The 24,375-nt window shown below is 39.2% G+C and overlaps 1 protein-coding gene and 1 long non-coding RNA gene across 10 annotated transcripts; one reads left to right on the plus strand and one right to left on the minus strand.

Annotated features, from left to right (window-relative positions):
- Positions 1–130: 130 nt before the first annotated feature.
- Positions 131–14,859, minus strand: LOC110043357 (epithelial sodium channel subunit alpha-like). Of its 4 annotated transcripts, XM_089295211.1 has the most exons (14): positions 14,739–14,858; positions 14,412–14,637; positions 9,798–10,179; positions 8,575–8,689; positions 7,858–8,104; positions 7,160–7,293; positions 5,710–5,873; positions 5,302–5,412; positions 4,365–4,482; positions 3,993–4,071; positions 3,773–3,830; positions 3,236–3,303; positions 2,340–2,430; positions 131–1,627 (listed from the first exon to the last, which is right to left on the minus strand). In XM_089295211.1, exons 3-14 carry the CDS (start codon positions 10,155–10,157, stop codon positions 1,448–1,450), a joined length of 1,725 nt encoding a protein of 574 aa, XP_089151337.1. In that variant the 5' UTR covers positions 10,158–10,179; positions 14,412–14,637; positions 14,739–14,858; the 3' UTR covers positions 131–1,447. The 4 variants fall into 4 exon arrangements, with proteins under 4 accessions (XP_089151337.1, XP_089151338.1, XP_089151336.1 ...); XM_089295212.1 differs by lacking the exon at positions 14,412–14,637 and having other exon boundaries at positions 14,739–14,859; XM_089295210.1 differs by lacking the exon at positions 14,739–14,858 and having other exon boundaries at positions 14,412–14,717.
- Positions 14,860–19,779: 4,920 nt separating this feature from the next.
- LOC149107789 (uncharacterized) lies at positions 19,780–21,744 on the plus strand. 6 transcript variants are annotated; one of them, XR_016209175.1, is made up of 5 exons: positions 20,026–20,040; positions 20,256–20,310; positions 20,560–20,842; positions 21,242–21,381; positions 21,640–21,744. It is a non-coding gene; the product is annotated as an uncharacterized LOC149107789 (long non-coding RNA). The 6 variants fall into 6 exon arrangements; XR_016209173.1 differs by lacking the exon at positions 20,256–20,310 and having other exon boundaries at positions 19,780–20,040; XR_016209174.1 differs by lacking the exons at positions 20,026–20,040; positions 20,256–20,310 and adding an exon at positions 20,364–20,412.
- The last annotated feature ends 2,631 nt before the right edge of the window (positions 21,745–24,375 follow it).

Raw genomic sequence — 24,375 nt, forward strand, 5'->3', positions numbered from 1 at the left:
AAAAAATAATCGAGCAGTCTATCTGCGCTCTTGATCAATCATCGAGAGACTTGTGGGATTCGTCTTATTTAGGAACTAATCGCTTTGTTCGTGAATCAAGTTAAGAACAGAAAATCCCACACAAATAACGTTGGCTTATAGAAATCAAAGCAGCATCTTTGATCGGTTGCTGCTCGGTTTTAATGTTTCCCGCGCAAGAAGAGGGCAAATAGAGATAATACACGGTTCTCATTAAAAGCTATGTTATCGAACTTCGTTCCCAGAGCTTTTCCTTTGAAATATGAAGATGGCGCCGTCCCTTCCAAATTTCGATGGAAGAGCCCTGGGTACGAGGCTGTAAGTCATAAGTATGCTATTTTCGGTTCGACTAGGATCTCGAAGGATGCCACTATCTTAACAATCACAAAAGAGCTGATGTAACTTATGTACCATCGTTTTTGTGCCTCGTGAATAAATAGCATCATTTAGGTAGAAACCAGTCCGCAACATTCAAAGCAAATGACGGCGCGCCTATGACAATGGCATGATATTTATTCGTGATATATTTCTTTAATTTTACCAAGAGCCCATGCTCATTTTCTCTTGAATTTACAAAAAAAAAGCATGAAAATTTTGTCTTATCCTTCGATATTTACTCGTGTCATGGATGTTTGTGTGTAGTAAACGACATATACATCATTTTAACTGTTATAACGTCGAGAAAACAGGGAAGCTAAAACATGCAAGTTCCCTCCTTTTTTTTTTACATATTAACCCATATTTCTGGAGTATACGTATTTTTTAATCCCACCTTTTTTAATATCATATATCTTTTAATTTTTAGGTTAGAGGGCCACTGGTTTATCAGCGTCCACCGTGTGACCCCTCTTTAAATAAAGTTGCTACTTTTGCGACGTGATTGTGGAGCTTAGTTCGGTGTACAGTACTAAAAAAAGAGACGTTATTTGAATTTATAGCTATACTTCATGATAGTACTGTATGGAGACTGGTGTTTCATGTTACTTGTGCCGTTTTGCTGCTATACGCCTAAATGTTTTAGTTGTCTGTGATGCACTCCATTTGCAATATACAAGATAGGGCCATTCACGACTCCAGAACTCTTTTGCGCATGACGGACGGCGAGAAAGCGAAGGGTCTGGGGTCGAGAATGAAGACAGAGCTTAAAATGTGCCTGCTGCGCATGCGTATACAATAAGCACGACCAAATGAAACGTTTGCCTAAACTTAGAGACTTGAACACTGTCACATGTGAGAATGTGAGAATAAGCGAATAACGAACTAGAAAATATCATTCGGTGCTCTTGGCTGTACGCAAAATCAATGTTTTTCTTTTAAATAGTTTTAAGTCTTTTTCTCACAATTTTGAATGAACTGTACAGAGTACGAAACCACGTGATATGTCACTGCTGGTTTGTGCGTCGAAAGCATTCTTCTCATTACCAACAAGTCAGGTTCCTCTTCCAGGGATTGAAGATGATCTTATTCTACCGCTCAGTCTTGTCCGCAACTTTCTAAGAAGGGCGTAGCCTATTAGCAACAGCAATTCGAAAACTTCTGCAAACGATAGCACAGACATTCCTATCCAGAGACCAAGGGATCCGCCCAGATCAGAGACGAAGTTCGCTAGCTGTTGGTAGAACATAAAATGGATCAAGTGAATATATGGAAGATCATATATTTGAACTGCGGAGAAAGTTATGAAGACATGATTGATCATTGCAGTTATACACACAACTTAAGCAGTTGTGAATTTAAAGCCTGAAGGAAATTCAAGCTTGAACGGGCTTCGAATCTGTGACCTCTGCGATACCGGTGCAGTGCCCTACTAACTGAGCTATCAAGCCAGCTGAGAGCTGGTCACATTGTGAGTTCGTAATATGATGGATCAATACGTTATTCTTGACAAAAATAGTTGACAGTGATAACTTTGTACAATTTGCATTCCTTGTCAAGTAACGCTAGTAAAGAATTATTTTAACGTAAGTCGACACAGCTTGGCTCTCAAGTAGTTGTATATGGTTTATTACGCTTTGTTACAATTGTGAATAAGCTTTAAGTTGGGAAAAAATCATTTTGGCCTCAAAATTATTAATTTTACGCGTATACGTCTCTATATCGCAACTATTTTAATGCCATTGCGAGCCACGAAAGAGACTACCAAATTTGTTTCGTGTCCCTGAGACAGAAAGCGATTAATTCTGTTGTCTACCCTGAACTACCTTACAAAGTATATGATATTGATGATGATGATGATGTTGATAAAAATCACGTGATCACAACTAGCCAACAACAGGAAACTTGTTTGTTAACTAAGTTTTGTTTAGTGATTAAATACTTACCTCATAAGATCTCTCCTCGGTAATGGATTCAAAATTAAGTTCTTCGAAAAATATGTTCAGCTTTAGGACGTTGGACCTTATTTTGCTGGAACTAAGAAAATATGAGATGCAACAGTCAAAATGGAAGTTTCATTATTTATCTGGTAGGTAAAATGTTTTGGAAATAATGGAAGATTCCCTTATTAAAGATGACTTGGAAATGAGATTACTGAAAAAAAAAACTGTCAAAAAGGTCGAAATGGGGTCAGTTACATTACATAAGTTTTAGTTAACAGTTTACAGTGGAACCTCTCCACAACGGCCTCCCAGGGGACAGCGGAAAGTGGTCGTAGTAGAGAGGTGGCCGTTATGGGCAGGTAGGAATGTAATATGACACTTTTTTTTTTTCCGAGGGTGCAACATTTCTTTTCTTAAAAAAATGCATATTTTAACATATGAACTTAACGTAACATAATAAAAGAATGTCGAGAAAACAGAAACCAGATAGGAGCAGATACCAACGACGCGCGATACAGATCAAGTCTGGTGACCTCTTATAATGGAAATAAGTGAGTGGTTTTTGTACACACCGTTCGTCAGTCATTGATTATACTTAAGAGTTTGGCCGCTCTTGAACGAAAGAACTGGTTGGTCATTTGATGAAACATTTCCCGTTGTACATAACAATTTCTGTCGTTCATCTAAAAACACTAGGTAGGTACGACCTGAAGTTTAATTGTAGCTTTATCATGAGGCAACCAACTGTATTTCCACAAGGGCTTCTAGAAAGCTGGTCAGCTAAGCGGGGAGAGGTGAAGACATGAATGTATTTGTTTGGGAGTCTCTGTCCCAATTATAAATTGTGTAGGAGAAAGTAGTTCGTTTCAGTTTGAAGCACAAAAAAGCATTTTGATTACCTTGAATTATTACTATCAACAAATTCAAGGTATTGATCCTTCGCTTCCAGCCTCTCAATGTAAAATGGCTGAAAAAATAAAAAATAATAAAAAAAAGACTAGCAACGTTTCATCTAAAACACGATACAGTTATATTATGCCTCTATTTTGGCACAAACAACACTCCGTAGTTAAAACCATTTTTACAACATTGAGGCTAGAGATTGGCTAAAACAATTAACATGAGAAAAAAACTAGTCTCCGTGTTAGTAGGCCATTTCCGAGTTACCTTGTGTCTCTGTTTCAAAACGAGTATTCGTGCAAGACCCTTCATATGAAAATGAGTTTGATTTGCATGAAAATGAACCGGTAGGCGGAGCACATTTCCATATGAATGGTTTCTTCGCACCAAGTTTTGACACAAGCAAAAGACAAGTCGGAAGTGGCCTATTAATAACATCTTTATTTTAAATGTAAGATACTGAAAAATGTGGTCAAAATCTGCCTGTTTCAGTAAGAGAAAAAGATTGTTGCTAGTAGTATTACTAACACACATACCTCATATCCCGTGGATGGCCAGGCCGCAAATGATGAAGTTAGTTTAAAGACGCTTTCCCTACAAAGAAGTCAAGTGTTAACGGCTTGCAGAGGTCCTGTTTAGAAAATGCTTCTTGTGCTGTCATAACAAGTTGTCATCTATCTAGCCAGACGGGATGTTTCCTCAAAGATGGTAGTGTTTTCCCGGTGATCATATGTATATTAAAAAACGTTTTCTCACCTGCAAGGTGGCGGGCATGATACTGTGCAGTTCAACGCATTCTTTTTGAAATCTCTTTGAACTCTACTGAGGCAATCAACTGGAACAATAAAATAGACGAATAAATTACAGACTGACCCAAGTTCAGTCTTATTTTACAAGGACCACTCTCGTAATATGTATAAAGTGAGACTCTATCAGTGAACAGTTACGATTGGAATAAAGGTTATTTTCGGGTCCTCCCCTGCTTTTAAATAGAGGAGCCCGCTGAAAAGGTGCGCGTAAAAAAGGTGGCCATAAGGCCCTAATTTCGGACCAGATTTAGCTTCCCCTAAATGAAAAGCGTTGTGTTATTGGTGGTGGGCGGGGGATTGGAATATCTACAAGGCTTACCAGTTGTCTTGTTGAAAATGTTACAAACTGGAGTGTTGTTTGAAGGAATTGGGAATCTGTACTCCATACATTTGCATTCTTTTCTTTGGTTGAAAGCCAAGCAGGATTCTTTGCATGCCTGTGTTAGAATGAAGTATAATTGAATAGACTATTAATTCATGCATCCTTGCTTGACACTGATACAACGGATCTTGCTTATTTTTATTTCTCAGCTGGGATATTGACGCTGGACATCAGATTTTGATTCGTCAGCTCTTCTTCAGTACGAGATAATATATACATTTAGCCAAGCTTCAAAGCGGAACCCCTGATTGCAACAAGTTAACCATAAGGAAAAAAAAAGGATGTTTTTCTCTTGGATCAGGAACTCAAAAAATGATCAGTTGTGAGCATGTAGTTGTTCAGCGTGTGGTTTCACTTTTTTACCCAGTTAAACCTTAACAAACTATACCCAATAAGCGTACCCAGTTTTTCCAAGATTGTAGAAATTACGTACGCAATATATCAGGGACTTTCCAAGAGACGATTGTGCAAAAAATATCTCGGAAGAAAATTCAACGCGCCTGGGGTTAATTCGTGCCTAAATTTTGTGCTTCAAAAACACACGCGACCTCGATGAGCTCTAAAACTAAGCCCGCGATATGGTCTTATGATACTGGTCAGCGCATACATTGTTTTGACAGCTGTCAATTAACCATAACATGGATGTCCAATATCAAAGATGTACCTATGGTATTGGTGCTACTCTCAATTGCACGTGGCGTACGGACGTACGCACAGTCACGTGACAACCAGAATTTTCCAGATCGATGGGTTACCAAATTTTATGGTATGGGGCCCCGCTTGCGCGTCGTCGGCGCGCACGAGCTCCGCTATTAAGAGAAATTTTCCTAGGAACTTTTTCTGTGATTGTTTATTGATGGCGATGGCCGCTTACCGTGGAAGAATAATTGACTTGGAAAGCTTGTCTGTAAAGATTAGCGCTATCCAGAGTTGAACTGTTTAAACATCTCTTGTTGTTGAATGGATCCTTTCTGTTAAGCACAACCTGCAAAAATTCTAATTTGATTATTTCATTTCTAAGTAGGAAGCTATGCTATGTTAGTATTACTATGTTAGTATTTTGCATTATAAATATTTTCGGCCACGCCTAAATTCGCAAGCACCCAATCAGCAGCGTTGTATACTGTTCTGATATCCTGCGCTATCAAGTCACTGGCTTGATGTGCTACGATGAGGTGTAAGAATCTTTCTTCTACGTTTTGGCAGCATATCAGGCCCGTTTGGTCTCGCCATGGGCTACTTTGGGCTCTATTGCGTGTCGCCAAAATCTTATAACGCTCACCTTTCGCATTCCAATTGATGTAGAAAATCCTGGTGCAGCGCTGAGTCCTTTCTCGCGAGGAAAGGCCATTTCTCCTTGATTTGAAATGTCTATTCTGACTCCGGCCTCTTCTGTGAAGGCTCCAAGATACTCATCCTGTTCGATATTTAACTCGAGATTTAACCCTACGAGGAAAATGAAAATTAAAAAGCGATATTTTGTATGACGAGGAAAAGTTTGTTGTTATTCATCTTGGTAGATGCAATAATAAAGTGTGTTATCGTTTGTCACACGATGTAGTCACTTTAGATGTAGATCGCGACGTTTCGACTGCTTACTGCTAGTCTTCTTCAGGCGATAAGGTCGACTGATTGCACGGTATCATTTATATCACAAAGGTCGGCTGTGATTGGTACACGGAGAAACAGGGAGATCTATGCAGGAGAGGATCAAAGAACACGACAGGGATATACGACTCGCCCGTACCCAGACCTCCGCCGTTTCTGAACACACCCACGAGACCGGCCACTATCCTATCTGGAATGAGGGCAAGTTTATTGATCGAGATCCTCACTGGTACACACGTAGGGTCAAGGAAGCTATTCACATAAGACCTCACCCTAATAACATCAACAGGGATAGTGGAATTGAAATTCCTGAAGCATGGATGCCCACGATCAAAAAAACACAACAACAGGAGAACGGTACAACAGCGGACCACTGAGGGAACAGCTGCTTGCCGGAACAACGGAACAATAGGAGGATCGAACTGCACCAATCACAGCCGACCTTTGTGATATAAATGATACCATGCAATCAGTCGACCTTATCGCCTGAAGAAGACTAGCAGTAAGCAGTCGAAACGTCGCGATCTACATCTAAAGTGACTACATCGTGTGACAAACGATAATACACTTTATTATTCGATATTTTATAAACAAAATTCAATTAAGAAGATGTTTTGTTATGTTTGTGACCGCACTTTTGTTTTTTATTTTTACTCAAGCTGAAATGGCCGAAGAATAAGAATAACTCCTGCGTGACTGGTGTTCTCTGCAGTGATTTTCTCTTTCAAAGATAAAATAAGTCCGTATACAAACTTGTTATCAGAATTCCGAGTCTTGACAACATCGACGAAGACTGCATGCCAAAGCTTGCACTTGTGTCTTTCCTAATAACACAGCGAAATTAACCCGCTCAGGGTTCACTAACCACACCACTCCTCCCCAAGGATAAGAAAAACAACGAGCGTTCAATTAACAAAATGCGACGAGACCTGCAGTTCAGGTCAGAATATGAATGAATATCGACCCAAAAATAGACCAGGCACGATGGGTACTTGTAAAAAATCCCCTTAAACGATCAATGTATTAACAAATTCCTTTTTAATCCCTGAGCCTCGAGTTTGAATAACATTTGTTAATAACCGCAGCCTGTCTTATGTGTTATTTTTAATAATAGGCGTTCTTACCATGGGAAGGTCCAGGTTTGTTGGACTTCAATACTGGAGCTTTCTTTCCTATTTTGTCCTGTCCACCGTTAAAAACATAGCAGTTTCCGTATGCATAATGCCAGAAAGAAGTCCAATACACGCTGGAAAAGTTCCTTGAACAAAGGAAAAATGCAGTTAGACTCATGAGTGCGAGCTCAGTCTATCTTGACTCAAAGTTGAAATTACTCCCAAGTTTCCGCTCGATTCGCATTTTTGTTATTTACAGTGTCTACCAAGCGGGAAGGTGATATGAGTGAGAAAAAATCTGACAAAGAGGGCGATTGGCTATTTCTTGCAAAGCCTTCTCAAAGATGAAATTCTGCAATGAACGGATTTGACCGGTTGACTGACTGACTGACGGTCTAACTGACGGTCTGACTGACTGACTGCCGGACCGGCTGACTAACTAACTGAATGACTGTCTGAATAAATGACTAACTGACTCATTGACTGACTGCTTGCTATATAAATTAATCGATTGAAATTATTTTTAAATGCACGTGCAAGCAGTCTTTTTTTCCCCTAAGTATCAATAGCTTGAATAGGAAAATTAAACGCAACACGCAAAGGAAGGAACACGTTTCTTCTCCTTAAATTGCGTTTGTCTGAATTTTCGTTCGCGCAGATGGTCTGATCTGAGGAAAACAAAGCTGGACTACAGCCTGAACTTCTCTTACCCACATGAGACGCCTCGGTAGGTACAGGACAGCACAAAATCGTCAAACTGATGTCCATAAGGCATCAATTCCTCGGGTTCTGCCTCAGCCATAATCATTATCATTTCCTCACTGTTTCTAAAATCTTCATCCAGTGAATCTGGGTCCTCGATTCCTTCCTCTTCCTCTTCATATTGATCAAAATTGAACGAGCCTTGATCACCTAATGGGTTATTCACTGCTCTTCTTTTGCGACTGGCTTTTGAACCTGTAGAGTTCAGTTCGCAAAATAATTCTGTTAGTAGTGGTAATCGCATGAATATGGCTGCCGTTCGTTAGGGATTTACTCTGCCAGCGATATTTGAAAATTAAAGGCTCATGCAATTTAAAAGGCTTGAGTTTTGATTTCAATTGAGTGTCGAAAGTATACGTTTGCATTTGCGTTGGTTTTGCATCGCTATGATAAGCGATTGGCTTAAAAGAAACTTGCGCCACTATCACATCCAATCAGCAGAAGTAAAACCAAAAGGAAACGCGATTCGCCCGCACTCGTTTTGATTGGTTGCACTCGTTTTGATTGGTTCACAGGATTGCCCCCTTTAGGATTGGCCAGAGGGATGACCTTCGTTTTGGTTTTACGGAATTGTTAACAGCAAATTTTAAAAGAATTTCTCCGCCCGGGAGTTTCTGGGCTCTAACACCAGCGTAAATAGAATAACAAAATCCTTTACAACTTACTGTTTTTCGGGATTTCTGCTTTAATGTCATCCCTCAACTCTTCAGGGAAAAAATCAATAGCGCTCAGCTTCACTGCATTAAAGTTGCAAACAGTTATAGCAGGAAAGTCAAGACTCTGGAAAAGAAAAGAGCACTCAGTTGGAATGAGTCAGTTATAAAATTTTACAAAAGTAACTTTCTTAAACTGTATGCATGCAATAACGTGTTTTATACTCTTGTATTAGAACTATGTCATGCATGATATGCATCCGAGGGGACTACCATGCAAAAAAGGTTGGAGATGCTACTCGAAAAATTTGTATTGAACCCCAGAAGGATACCAACCCAGCATTATTTCTTCGAGTGCAACCCTAAAAGATACCTTGAAGACTAAAAATAGTGGTGTTTGGTCCTGAAAGCCCCAAGTGAGACCAAATTTCGTGATTTACACCCCTCCCTAAGCGAGGCGACGAGCTATTCGCCATAGCTTTTTTCACATGGGAGCCCTTCCCCCGCGGGAATATGCTAATTTATCCAAGTTTGGTTTGGTAAAAGGCAAAAAACTAAGAGCACCCCAGTAAAATTCATATCTTGGCACAATCTGGATGGTGATACAACCTCCGGCATCACGTGTCTAAAATGTTGCTTAAAAGCAATACAAGAAAAGCGCGCCAAATTCGAAACATGCCAAGGTCTCGGTTGACATCTGCTAAAAAAAGATTTAACTTATATTTGACGCTGAATCTTGCTTCCGGTTCTGGATTTGACCAGAGCTCTATATTCAGGAACGAGATTGGTCGCTTGTAGATATATTAAATTGCAGTACAGGCACAGACACGGGAATTAGATGATGAACTCGGATGATTTTAATTTTGGAGTTTGAAATGGGAAAACAGCTTACACTTGTAATAACTATCCTCTCGGATCTCTTATGGGTGACTGTCGTCTTCATATGCGAGTACACTTAACCGTACGTATTCACATCGATCGATCAACATTCTGCTCAGTGGAGCTGCTGAGGGTAGAATTTCAGCAGTATAAAGTCAAAATAAATTTTTTAATTTGGTTAAAAAATACTAATGAATTAAGTGTCCAACCTTCTATAGTAGCGGATCACAGCGGATCTAACAATTGGGATGCGCTCAACGTTGCTAAAGTGACGAATCAGCCACTAATGTAATGAAGCACCCACTACAACTCGTCCCTTGCTATCGCAATCACGGGTTAAAAACTGACTCCCTTACCGTTTCGTGTTGTATGGCAACGTGAGTGCTCAAAGGTCGGGATTTGTACGTCTCAAACAGTGTCGCTATCTGCCATGAAGACACCCCCAGTGCGGCCAGAAATAACAAAGTCCAAAAGATTTTCCTGACCAACTGTTTTGACGCGAGAATGCGAGGAGGCCCATGTCCTGATGTGTATTCAAAATAGTCCAGAATCAAAAATCGAATAGAATACTGTTTCTCGTCATCTTCTTTGGTTTCTTCCTCTTCAGAAGGTTTCGTAAAAGCTGTCTTCATTGGCTTTTCTATATTCTTCTTAAAGGAATTGATGTCTTCCATTGGGAATACTATATCGCTGTCACTCTTTTGTCCTTTCAGCATGGATGAATGTTTCAATATCAATCTGTTGAGAATGTAACGGATAAGGGAAGGTAAACAAGTGGGCTAAATAAAGAAAAGAAAGCAAATGAGAATTCTGAGCTTCTCTCTTGCACCTGTGAAACTTCAAGTCCATTTTCATCTCGTATTAGCTCGCAGAAGCTTTACCAATTAGCGCAGTCAGACTACACTTGAGTATACAGGATGGTCTATTTTAATCGTTTTTACGCGTAAAGCCACTGTGTTTTCATGGTGACCACAATGTTATTAACCAATCAAAGCAATCAGATGAGTGATATTGAATCAATAAACCCTAACTTAATACAACAACAACAATAACAACATCATCAGTATTTTAGTATTCCCATGGCATTGTATAAAAATAGTTAGAATATAGATCTGTATGTCCGCTATTGGAGCTGAGTTTGCGTTTCTTTTGTTTACATATGCACGGCTGGACATTATAGAAAACGTGTATCCCGGATGTTGTGTTGCCAACGCAGATTCTTTTCCTCTCAGATGTAAATGTTTTCGCTTTTTTTCATGCTCTAGCGCTGTATTTTAAACCATCAAAAATAAGCGACTTTTTAAAACATTTAGCTATAAAAAATTGTGAAAAAACTTTTCTTAAAATATTTAAGAAATTTTTAAAAACGGTTTCACGCGATGTTTCGACATTCTCGGCCGTCATTATCAACCAAAGAAAAGAGTGTGAATATTCTATAAATACAAGAAAAACAATTATGGTTCATTAAAAAGAAAGGTAACATAAAAATATGCTACAAGCTAAACGAAGAGTATAGCACTGATGGAGTCACTCTGAGTGTTAAGGCCAGGCCTGTGATCTGTGTGATGCAGGATATGTTGGTTGTACAGCCCGACTCCTTCATTAACGCATTGCCGCACACAAGTATTCGGCTATCGGTAAACACCTTTTAGAAGTGCACGGTGACAATTTCGTGTTCTCAAGAAGTGCCATGGGAAATTTGACTGCCTCGGTTACGAAATGCTATTCATCAAAGAACTGAGGCCTAGCCTTAGTGTCTTCATCAGTGCTAAACTCTTTGTTTAGCTTGTAGCATATTTTTATGTTACCTTTCTTTTTAATGAACTATTGTTTTCTTCTATTTATAGAATATTCATACTGGTTTTTTTGCGGCTGGATAATGACGTCCGAGAACGTCGAGACGTCGTGTATTTTTTAACCGTTTTTAAAAATTTCTTAAATGTTTTTAAGAAACGTCTTTTCGCAATTTTTATAGCTAAGTTTTTCAAACCAAAAGCAAAAAACATGGTGTTTTTATGTTTTCTGAGTTTTGTAAGTTTATTTTCTAAGTTTGCTTTAATTTAATCGTTTTTTTTTTCCTGTTAAACCACCGTGTTTTCCTGGTGACCACATAGTGCAATTTTGAGGTCTGGAAAAACTATTGAACGCACTCGCTTCGTTAGTGCGTTCACGAACAGGTTTTCTACGCGTGCGTAATTTTCCTAGAGAACATCCTGGAACACCATCTTCTATTTGGCGAAGAACGGAAATTATATTGGTAAACAGCTAAATTTGAAATATCATATACTATTGTGAAAGTGAATTAATCAACATGACACGAGCGTGGGACAAAGAAAAATTCTGAGTCCCCGACAGGAATCGAACCCATGACCTCCCGAACACCGGGCGGGCGCTCTATCCACTGAGCTACCAGAACTCATGGAGAGCAAGGTCATTTAACTGAGTTCATATATGATAGGTGTCCTGCATACTGCTAGGATCAACGCTATCGAATTCATCGTGAGTAGTGATAAGTTAATAAAGATGGTGAATTTTAAGCTCGGTAATGAAATGTGAAGGTAAATTAATCAACATGAGGTCATGGGAGGTCATGGGTTCGATTCCTGTCGGTCCCACGCTCGTGTCATGTTGATTAATTCACCTTCACATTTCATTACCGAGCTTAAAATTCACCATCTTTATTAACTTATCACTACTCACGATGAATTCGATAGCGTTGATCCTAGCAGTATGCAGGACACCTATCATATATGAACTCAGTTAAATGACCTTGCTCTCCATGAGTTCTGGTAGCTCAGTGGATAGAGCGCCCGCCCGGTGTTCGGGAGGTCATGGGTTCGATTCCTGTCGGGGACTCAGAAGTTTTCTTTGTCCCACGCTCGTGTCATGTTGATTAATTCACCTTCACATTTCATTACCGAGCTTAAAATTCACCATCTTTATTAACTTATCATCATATAATATTAATTATCTTTGAACGCAGGTTAGTATGTAGTTTTGGGTGTTTTCTTTTTCTGAGCATGAAGACCTCCGGGGGGTACTCCAATTTAAAAAGCACGTGGGTGCTTGTCGAAAATTTTGAAAACACCCTCTAAGAGGAACCAAGATCCTGTTTTGTGGGCGTGGCTTGATTTTTTCACCCCTAAACGGTACCAATTCTAAAGCATCACATTATCTCCTGTCATACATTTTTTAGTTTAATATCCGAAAACTTACCGCGAAAGCTCTCGCTGCGGACCGTTTGAGGCTTAACACCCTGAGAGGTACCAAAACTGTGTGTTTAACTCCTAAAAGGTACTTCGAGCACCCCCGTCCATTTTATATGAGAGTCCACCCCCCGGGATGAAGACGAAGCTGTTAGGTAATTATGTTGTAGTTGTTTAGCTTTACAGTTTGAATTTTACCATGGAAAATGAATAATACAGTGTAAATTTTTTTTATTGATATCATTTATAGCATATATAGCATTTGTATCATCTAGAAATGCTTTGCTACGAATTCTGATTCAATTTCTTTACATCTCCTCCTACCGGACAATGCTGTGGGAACACGAGCCGCAGGCGAGTGTTTCCACAGCATTTTCGAGTTCTCCCACACTTTCACGAGTAATTCTATAACGCGATAGAAACACGGAGAATATGTTTTCTATTTCTCTTAGAAAACACCGTGACGAAAGAAAGGAAAACAACTTGTTAACTTTGATCATCAAAATGTAAATTCTCCCGTTTGCTAGCGCCATTATTACGTCAACAGCTCGTGCTACTAGTTCTGTGTTTCTATCGAGTTATAGAAACACGATTTTTAACCAATCAGCGCACGTATTTTCTTAGGAATGTTGTCTAATGATATATAGAGCACTTCTTTCTTATCGCGGTTCCTGTATGTTAAATGTGGCGCCCTTTATCCATTTTTCCCTTGATAGGATTTCGAAGGAAACAATGATTTTATCTAGTAACTCCACTCGATTGAGACACTCAAACAAGTGTCATCTAACCAGTGAAAAAAGTAGCCTAGAACAGTGGGTTATAAAAAATAATAACAATAAAAAAATAATGAAAAACAGCAACAACAACAAGAAAACATGTAATGACTGCAAAATTCTTTTTTCTTTAAGTATGAAGTTCACTTGTCCTTGAAAGTATGAATTTAATATTTTAACTTGTGATATTTTTTTTAGCTCTACGACAACAAAGAATTACGAAAAACAAAATAGCGTGCGAGTGCATATTGGTCTCTTTATATAGGCCCGTCGTGGTCACAGCTGACTTCCGTTCAAAAAGAGTAATTCTATTTTCAATTTAGTTTCATGAATTTTTTATTATGTTTGTTTAGCTGGCTAGTAAATTCGATATGACAAAACAAAAATTCAATGTATTCGGCACTAAAAACGTAAAAAATTTGTCAAATTAAACGACTCAGAGCCTTTCTTATCAGTTCAGGTCAGGTACAATCTGAGATACAATGGAAAAATTCAATGCATAATTGGGAAAACTGCTTTTTGTCTTGAAGTTAACAATTCTTAAGTTGCGCTGTCGCTGGAAATATTAATTATCTTAGTTTTGTTAAGAGTCGAGTACGTTGCTAAAATGGCCCCTAGCGTTTTCTGTTGTCAATTCAAAATAGCAATTGTACAATAATAAGTATTGCGACATGAACAAGATGTTTCGAACCAATTAGTTGTTCCTTGGACAAGGAGCAAATAATAAGAAAATTAGTTCACCTGTAGGTCCACAAAACAGGCAAAATCAACGCATTTTAACAAAACTAAGAAGTTAACACCTTTTACTTAAAAGGTAAATTGGTTTGAATTTCCATAGTTCACTTCTCATTTACGGAGTCACAATTAGAGACCTTTTTAAGCAATACTGAGTAACTTCGTGATCGACAGCTGGAAAAATGCTCAATTCTCGAAATATGACTTATTGGGAACATATGCTGTGTGTTACAATTTAAATGTAAGGAAATCTAACCTTTACAAGTCTTCTCTCAGCAACGTGCTCTTCAGTCCTTCAGTGGTGTGCTATATCGGCCGTCTAATGAATTCAACCGACTCCAAAGATCAAATATTTCTTGTTCAAACAGCAGGACTTAAAACGTAAAGCAACCTTGATAGGGACTGTCTTTAAAAGAACAACCGGAACACGTATTTCCCTCGTTGAGGTATTAAACAGCAGTTTACTGCCCTAATGACTCGATCTGTGCGCATGGAGTCAAAACATAACTGACGTCAAGCTTATGTTACCTTCCTATGCAAAACACGTTTAGCTGTCAGCATGTATTAGTTATCCATGACTTACCATTGATTTTGCATAAATAAACCCCAAATGACAGTCCATGATTTGATTGCTTTGTTCATTGAGTATTCATGACAACAAAAACTCGCGGTAAATACGTGTTGTCTTAACATGAATGACACCCTTTTACGACAATACGTGATGTGTTTGGCTTTTTCACGAACCAATCATGAATGCCAATCTGGGGAATACGATAAAGCAAATTAAAAAATTAAATCTTTCCGGCCGCAAGCTTACAGTCTGATCTTTCCGGGGATAAGATGAGATGACGTTAAATCATATCGTCCACACATCGATCTTATTTTTCGGTTAAGCGAACGAGCAAAAACAACAAAAATTTGAAAGTAGCTTTTGAACTCTCTTAGGCATTCAAATTTACCGTTATTGTATAGTTAGCACCCAAACAGGATATCAACTTCGAAAAGAAATTAAAAGGACTTAAGGAATTGTCTTGAGCGAAGAACTGATCTTGTTAAACGGTTTGCGTGCGTTTGTCCATTGCTAGCTAGCAACAACTAGAACAACAAAATCACGTCCCACGCTCCTTACTAAGTGACCTCGCTGCACCCCGTGTGTTGTGAGCATGTTTTGATTGCATAATTGATGCATGATGTAATCGGTTTAGGACTTCGGATGTTAGTGCGTGAACCCTCGCCTCCGGCCGGTTTTTACACTCTTTTTTTTATATAACAGCCTTTTTTCTAAGAACGTTGAGGCTGAGATTAACCAAAATTTTAAGAACGTATTAAGAACATTTCTCAGCCTGAGAGTCGATTAAGAACGTTTCTATTTTGCTAACCTGTATATGTATTAAATGACAAGCATAAAATAAAGTAGCCTGCATGCAGGCTCACCTTTGAGTCACGCACGCGAGCGGCGAAGCAAAGCGATCCGGAAGGAGTCTGGTGAAGTGGCGCCAAGATAAAGGTAGCAAAAAATGTAAAATTAACTCAAATACTTAAAGAGCATGTTTTGTATAACATTAAATATGTTTTTCTTGCATATTGTATGACGCACATCTCGGTTTGTAATAGTCAGCAGCTCTTATTTACAACTGTTTCAAAATAACTTCCACACCATCAAAGTCATCAGGTGACACAAAGTCTGAAGTATTATCAAGGCAGTTGACCTCGTATACATCTTAAGAACGTTTTCAGCCTCAAATCGCCAAAAAAAAGGTAGGAACGTTCAGCTCCAAAAATAGACGTTCCTATATAAAAAAAAAAGCGTGCATTTTCGGTTGGATTTCCAGAGTGGTCGATTATTACATTTATTCACAAGCTATTTCACTCTAGAAACGTTGAAACTTTCAGTGCCCATTTATTCATGCCTTTAGTATATTCTGATGTGGCCAAGATTTTTTCCCACGGTTATTGACGTTGCCTCTCTGTAGTCTCAAGTACTCAAACACTTGCTGACAAAATTAATGAATTCAGGGACTTTTCAAGGAGAAGATTTAAATATCCAAGGAGTTTTGAAGGATATGGCAACATTTGCAGTGTTACTTCAATTTAGCATTTTTACTGTTTTGGAGAATAGAAAGTTTTGTACCGAATTCTATTTTTTATTTATTTATTTATTTTATTTTATCTATTTATTTATTTATTTAGAGTAGTAGTAGAGTAGTGTTGAATCATACCCAATAATCTCCCAATAACTTAATGCTTCAACTAACTATGGTCAAAGAGCTGAAGCTTTTTTATTCACATATTACCATAAAGAATCTCAATACAACTAGACTTGCGCGAAGGACTTTTCTGAAAGTCTACAATGCAACTTTCGTAAGTAATGTATCAGTCGATTCCAGGGGTGCCCATGCCCTCCCTCCCGGCCAACCTCTGCAAAAAATAAAAAGATAAAAAAATAAAAAAAAAGCCGGGACAAACTAGCTGTTTAAAGACCCTAGGGTAGTGATTCAAAAAGGTTCAGTATGTTCTTCGTTTCTCGTCTTACTAACTAGGTCTTTTTTCCGGCCGTAAAAGTAAAGCCCATAGCTCTTTCCACAGGTCTAGCGTCTCCGGCATTTCTGTCTTATATAGAAGTTTTAATTAAGAAACTTACCGTATTTACCTGGCAATGATTGAACAAACGTGATGGTCAAATGGGCCGGGGTATATAGGTAGAGGGCTTATGCCTGACACCCGAGATGGACAGTGTGAGAAAACGGCCCTCTATTGCCGGGGGTGGGGGGAGGAATGAGCACAGCTGGCAATGACTGATGTATGCAAAAATTTCAACTGCAAGAGGCTGCAAGTTTTAGATGTATAGAGCGTTTTCAAATGACGTCACGGCAGCCATGTTGGTGTACCAAACCAATCCAGTTGGAGTTGAACTCTTTTCTTATGTTAACACTTTCTTTTGTTCCAATAAATTTGCGTGTGTGCTGGCCACGTGAGTGAAAACGTTCTGTACCGAGTACTGGATATGAGCTTTTCACGGATAAACAATATATAATTGTTAAAATTAAAACAACTCTGATTTTTTTGGATTTACACTTGTTGATTGATGCCTTGATGATCAGGATACTTTCATTTTGCACTGCTGTCCAGTTCAAGGTTTGCAAGAACGTTCAACTGAAAATTACACATAACAAGAAAAAAACCCGTTATTTAGCACAGGGGCGTAGCGTCCATATACGCACGTACGCCCGTGCGTACAGTTGAAATCTGGAAAAAAAAGTTTTATTCCCTTATGGCATTTGTCAAAGTTACGATAAAATAGGACAGATTTTTAAATTTCGATTTATACTGGCCTGTGTTTGTTTTCCCAGTACCTTTTAATTAATCCATAAACGACAAGAAACGTTATTTGGCTTCCAAGACTTGTTCACTCTCTAGTTGTTTTAGGAAGCCAACACCCTTTTAGCTTTAATTCTATATTCCAGCGAAGCTCACTGAACTAACAGAAAGAACTGTTAATGATATCTACTGCTACTTCGGCAGTGACATGGACATCTCTAAGGGCGAATTCAAATCCGAGGTCAAAAGATGGAGGCAAAAGTGGAGTGGAATAAATAAATAAAATAAATAAATATACATTTATATAGCGCCATTTTCCACTAATTGTCCATGGCGCTTTACAATACTTTAAAATTAAAATCCTAATTCTTTAAAAACCTAAAATCCTAAATCCTAAAAGTTAAAATCCTAAGAATTAAATACGCTATATAATACAATTAGGCTACAAATAAAAAGTAAAAACTACAAATCAAATGCACGCTTAAAAAGATAAGTCTTAAGATTAGCCTTAAAAACTGCCTCTGATGATGAAAGTCTGATCTGGAGGGGTAGTTTATTCCAGAGCCTTGGTGCCGCCACGGAAAAAGCCCTTTCACCATGCGTTTTAAGATTTGCTCTAGGCTCATCAAGCAACCTGTTGTTTGAAGATCTTAGTGTCCGACCAGAAATGTTAAATCGCAGTAGGTCTCTAATGTAATCAGGGGCCAGTCCATTCAGAGCTTTGTAAGTTAACAACAATATTTTGAAAATAATCCTAAAATGAACTGGCAACCAATGTAAGCTCCTTAGTATTGGTGTGATGTGTTCCTGCCTTCTAGTCAAGGTAACAAGGCGAGCTGCTGAGTTCTGTACAAGCTGAAGTCTATTAATCAGATACTTTGGGAGACCGTACAGTAGGGCGTTACAATAGTCCAAACGCGATGTTATGTAAGCGTGAACAATGGTCTCAGTAGTACTCTGGGATAGGTATCGCCTAATTTTAGCTATACTACGAATGCGGAAAAATGCGCTCTTGCAGGTTATTTTAACGTGTTCTTTGAAATCCAAACACTGATCGAATGCAACTCCTAAATTCCTGGCCTGTTTACTAGACTTGACTACTTCATCACCAACTCGTATATAGTCGAGGGGTGGTCGTGGACGATATTTAGAACTAATAACCAAAAGTTCAGTCTTATCCCGATTTAACTTAAGTTTGTTGCGCAGCATCCAGTCCCCAATGTCCTTAACACATAATTCTACTGCCATCTTTGAGCTTGATAGATGATTAGGGCAATTGGACGTAAACGACAAGTACAACTGTGTGTCATCTGCATAGAGATGAAACGGTATGCTATGCTTTCTGGCTATGTCACCCAGCGGACTTGTATAAAGAGAATACAACAAGGGTCCCAGTACAGAACCCTGTGGTACCCCGTAGGGTAAATTCCTCTTTGACGATTCAATTCCATTGACAGAAACAAACTGTTCGCGTGAGTGAAGATACGAATGAAACCAATTAAGAGCAGTGTTCCTAATACCAAAGCGATTCTGTAGTCTAGATAACAAAATCGAATGATCGATAGTATCAAACGCAGCCGATAAATCGAGCAATAGTAATATAACCGATCTGTTATTGTCAATAGCCTTCAAAATATCATTTTGAACTCTCACAAGCGCAGTCTCTGTACTGTGATGAGATTTATATGCCGACTGAAATTCTTCTAATAAGCCTTCATTATCATTAAGGTGGTCCATTAATTGTGCTGCAACTGCTTTCTCCGTAACTTTGGATAGAAAATATAAATTCGAGACAGGACGAAAGTTCGAAAATAGTTCATGATCAGCTCCACTCTTTTTCAACAACGGCTTCAACATGGCAACCTTGAATCTATCAGGTACTTGGCCACTTGTAAGAGACAAGTTAACTATACGAGTGATCATTGGAAGCAGATAATGACGGCACCCTTTGAACACTGAGGATGGAATTGGATCAAGTGTACAGGACTTTGAACACAGGTGATTCACAAAAACAGATACGACCTCCTCAGTGACCAGTTTAAATTCACTTAGCAGCTGACCAGCTAGACAGCTTTCAGACTCAGCATTGCATGAAGTAACTTGACCGTCATTCAGAGTTCCATCAACTTTGTCAAGATCATTGCGGATTTTAACAATTTTGTCACTAAAATATTCAACGAATGATTCGGACAGAGAACAGTTATTAGGCCCAGATGGATAACGCTGGACTGGATTGGAGTGCAGAAGCTTCTCTATTGTCTTAAAAAGTCCAGAGTTCCCTGAGTTTTCCTGGATCACTGATCAGTCCGGGATCGTTATCAGATTTGATAACCATGTGACGTCACAACATGGCGGCCATTTCAAAAACCGGGAATTTTCGTATTCACTTCGCTTTGCTCGTTATTTGTTCGATTATACTCGGGTAATTTACCCATAATTCTATTCGATAATTACCAGAAAAGAAGGAGCCTCACGTGTTTTGAAGATGGCGGTTGAAGACCAGCGTAAATGATATAAAATGCTACTCGTAAAGTGAAACAGCGCTTGCAATTTTGCATCCAAACCAGGTATGTTTTCATTTTGTCATTAGATTTAAGTTACCTGGAGATTTTTGCGAAAATCACAAAAAATATGTCGTTAATCTTCACGCCATATTCTTGGGATTTAACGTGTTTTTAGTGTTGTGCACGATCTGTGAAAAAAGTGCACGGGGGTATTTTGATTTGCGAGGTGTTGTTCGTAACGGCGGCCATATTTACAGCTGTAATCGATATGTTCCTAGGTATTGAGATGGCGGATGCTGGTACCCATAGAATATAGCTTGGTCATTACATAGGGTAGGTTTATTGTTGTCGAGTTTTGCAGCATAAAATTTTCGTTCCTTTTAGGCCAGACACGCACCATTCAACTTTAAGAATTACTGGTGGCAAAATCAAGGGGTACGTAAAAGTAACTTACATAAATCATCTAAGCCCCTTCAGAAAAAATTATAGCTCTTAGTGAGTCGCTCGATTCATGGTACGGCAGTCCAGGTGGTCGGGAAACCACTTGCGAATCTAACATTAGTTGTTTATTTTCTTTTGAAGGGTTACCATGAGGTCAAAATCAAGGGGCCAGAAGGAACTCCTTTTCATGTCCTTCCTGAAAATTGGAAACAAAGACTCGTTCGCACTTCGTTGTGTTTTGCCGGAAATTAGAGAAATACCCGAGACACTTCTAGACGTGCCACAGTCTGGTGTCCAAGAGCGCTAAGAAAAATTACACTTTGAGAGAAGTTGCTGGAAGACAGATAGGCCGGGTGCAATACTTCATAAACAGGGAACTAAAACACCTTTCGGACTGCGGGAAAATCGACAATCACGTTAAAGGGTAAGTTGCCTATATTTTAGAGTCAATTTCAACAACTCGCGGTCCTGAAATATTTTCCGGAAATGCCGGCCAAACTAGGTCAGTTTTCTGGCACACCAGTCGTTATATAATGAAGCTTATTGTTGGATTTAGCGAGTGAACTATGGTACGAAAACATATTACTTGAATTATAGTTTCTTTTATATGAATCGGTCATTAAAAGCGTTTTTCCATATCACCGAATGCACAACAATAGACTACTGATCTACAACTAAAACAATTTTTTTCCAGAAATGCCAAGACTTCCAAGTTTACTGTCACATCTCACGACATAAAGTGTTGCATGTACCCATTCCACTGAACGGAGGTGTATCACGAATTAAAGTAAATATACCTGCTATATTTTTGTTGTTATGCCAGAACCATATCAGGCGAGCCCACAACGACAAAGAGAACTCCAGTGCATCAAAGATGGAAACGAAATGTACAATACGGCAGAGGGGATTGAATTAGCAATCGCAGAAATGGAATTAGGCGTGGGATGGGATATGGCCATCGAGGTAACCTATTCTATCTTCAGTATATCTGGACAGAGAGTCGACAGAGGGAGGGTCGCGAACTGTTTCGATACTGTTATTTCCATTTCATAGTAATGAATCATAGTAGAAGATGTTTCGGTCCTAACCACGCTTCGCTCATGCAAATTGAACGAAATTCAGTTACAGCTCTCCGCTTGGAATATAGAAGCAACTTGTTCAGTGTCAATTTGTGAACTCAAGATGTATTTACTGTTAGTGTTTCGTTTATATTTTATACAGACTGTTGAACAGCCAGCTTCGCCAACTACCAAGAAAATGAAGCCTGAGTGAAAATAGAAGCTATCATATTAGTATCAATAAACAACGCTTTTGTGAACAGAATAACTGTTGTTTACCTTCGTGTGTTTTTACTCGGAACAAATATTATACGGTGTCTATCTGAAAATGAAACTTTTCGCTGTAACTTTTGGACAAAGACAGTTTTCTTCCATACATCTCTGTTTCTATTCCATAATCCAGTAACCTATTGCGAAGCAAACATACAATTACAATTAAATGAAATTGCATTGTGATGTTGTGAAAAAAGTAACTCCTTTCATCGCAGCGCACCGTCGACCGCCATATTGAATTATTCACTGTTGCTACCAAATAATGTCACGTGAACGAAAATTTGCGCAGCGATTGGTTAATGGTTTGTTTTGGTCGAGGTTATCAAATCTGATAACGATCCCGGACTGCTGATGAATAAAATGTGTGCTTCGCGGAGACAATCATGTCATTAACAACACTGTTCTGAAACACATACCGTTCTCTATCTGCAGGTAATCTTGTACGTCGCCAGTTACGTTCGAGCTTCCTCCTTATGTTCTTTTGAACACTAATGTCAGTTGAATACCAAGGCGCACAAGGACGAAGAACTACCTCACGGGTCCTTTCGGGGGCATAAACATCAAGGGTGGACTTCAAGACCCGATGATAGGAATCAACTAACGAATCCAAATCACGCTGTGATTCGTCAAACAAGGACGAATTCATGATAGTGTCATTGAATTCAGCATAATCAATGGAACGCAGCTTCCGGTGGCGAATAGTTCTTGTTGGAAATTGTGGTTTGTGCAATAATAAACGCATAAAAATAGCGTAATGATCAGAAATCAAAGGGTCATGAACCATAACATTGTCTATTAGTTTACACTGATTTCTAGTAATGATTAAATCCAAGATATGACCACTTGTGTGAGTCGGCGTAGTCACCCATTGTTTCAGATCGAAAGATGCTATTAGGTCACAAAAATGCAATGCGTTGACATCACGCGAAGAATCCACATGTAGATTAAAATCACCGACAATTAAAAGCTCGCTTGATGCTGTGGCCAATTCCTCTAGCAGGAGAGAAAATTCATGATAAAATGTTGACAAAGGCACAGATGACGATGGGCGGTAAATAATTATCATCCTGATCATCTTTGAGCTCTTGAAACGAACATCCAAGAATTCGAACGACTGGAAGGAAGTGTTCCACTCACTATTTTTGCATTTAATATCCATACTTTCTTTGAAAAGCAAGCCGACACCACCACCTCTCGATTCCCGTGGAATGTGGATAAAATCATAACCAGTGGGACATAAATCACCAATCTCAACACAATCAATATTTCCAGGTCTGAGCCACGTCTCCGTCAAAGCAAGAAGATCAATATCCTTGTCAACAACAAAGTCTTTCAGTACGCTAGATTTATTCCTTATTGACCTGGAATTGAGCAAACAAAAGTTGATCGCGTGAGAAGTATCCTGGGTGTTAGCAACTTGTGAGATCTGCACCTTCACGAGATTGTCGCGATTAAGCAAAGATGCAAATTTCGAAAAACGATCATTTCGATTTGAAACAACCGTCCTTATGCTCCTCTGCCTCGTTCGTGACTTCGCCCATACACCTGCTCTACATCCTCTTGTCCGAAGCAAACTGAAATCCTTTAAGACCGAAACCAGATGAAAAGGCAAACGAGCCGGCGAAAAACGCCGCACTGATAACAACTCACTTCTTGAATATGTAATAAGTTGTGGCGACCGAAATGAATGATGATATAATCCAACCGACCTTGAGGTAATTTCTTGGTTAGATTCAGGTCCTGGATTTGAAGATATATCAACATGCACTGTCAAATCCATGACAAAAGGTTTCGAGGGAACAACAAAACAGGTAGACCCATGCTTAGCCTGTTTTGAGCATGGTTGGAACACTTCAAGACTACTGAGCTCTTGCCGTCTTATAACCACGTGAGATCCAACCAGGCTAAATTCACGTCTAAAATTGCCAGGAAGAAAACCATCAGAGAAACATCCATGGATATCTTCGAAGCAGAAGTGGTTAAAACCAGAGTGAGTCCATCCGTAGGGCGAAAAATCATCAGAATAGGCTAGAAATATAAAATAAATCAAGAGAACGCGAACGACACCGGCAGCCATCTTGGCGCGCATAACATGGAATGGATGGTAATGTGAAGCCAAAGACTTTGGTTGAGACTCTTGATCATGACAACCCTCAGTTCTATCCCGGAGTTTATGTTGCTGTGACAACATTGTTGACGTACCTGTATATATCAACTTGCACTGCAATCTCGTTCCCAGTCTCCGTTCCCCTTGACCAGCGGTCGGAAACGAGAGCTCTAGAAGCAACCATTTCAGGCGTGCGCCATAGATGCAGACTGCGCAGTGAAACCGGATGGGCAGACGTCGGTTATTTCAAAATTGCTGGTTGCTCCCAGAGCTCTTGTTTTCCGACCGCTGGTCAAGGGGAACGGAGACTCTGGGAATGAGATTGCTTGCACTGCTGAGCGTAGTTTCAGCAATATGAAGAGATCGAAAACGCCCTTACGAAGTACCATGGCAGATGGGTGATTGAGCTCTTTAGCAATTTTGCACATTTCCAAGCACAAGGACGTTGACATTGATGATGTTATAACAGAGTTCGCCCGTCATCTTTTTTAAAATGAAGCGTGTTTTTACCCCATTTTT

Source organism: Orbicella faveolata, unplaced genomic scaffold, assembly GCF_042242905.1.
Source record: "Orbicella faveolata isolate gen_17 unplaced genomic scaffold, um_ofav_v1 contig_26, whole genome shotgun sequence".
In the NCBI taxonomy this organism is placed as follows: Eukaryota; Metazoa; Cnidaria; class Anthozoa; order Scleractinia; family Merulinidae; genus Orbicella; species Orbicella faveolata.

Excerpts from the sequence above, each read along its gene's own strand:
- LOC110043357 (XM_089295209.1), bottom strand. The coding sequence starts at position 10,296 with ATGAAAATGGACTTGAAGTTTCACAG. Across the intron at positions 7,294-7,857 it reads TACCGAGGCGTCTCATGTGG|GAACTTTTCCAGCGTGTATT; the intron begins GTAAGAGAAGTT and ends CCTTTGTTCAAG. Across the intron at positions 3,304-3,772 it reads GGCCATCCACGGGATATGAG|CCATTTTACATTGAGAGGCT; the intron begins GTATGTGTGTTA and ends TTATTTTTTCAG.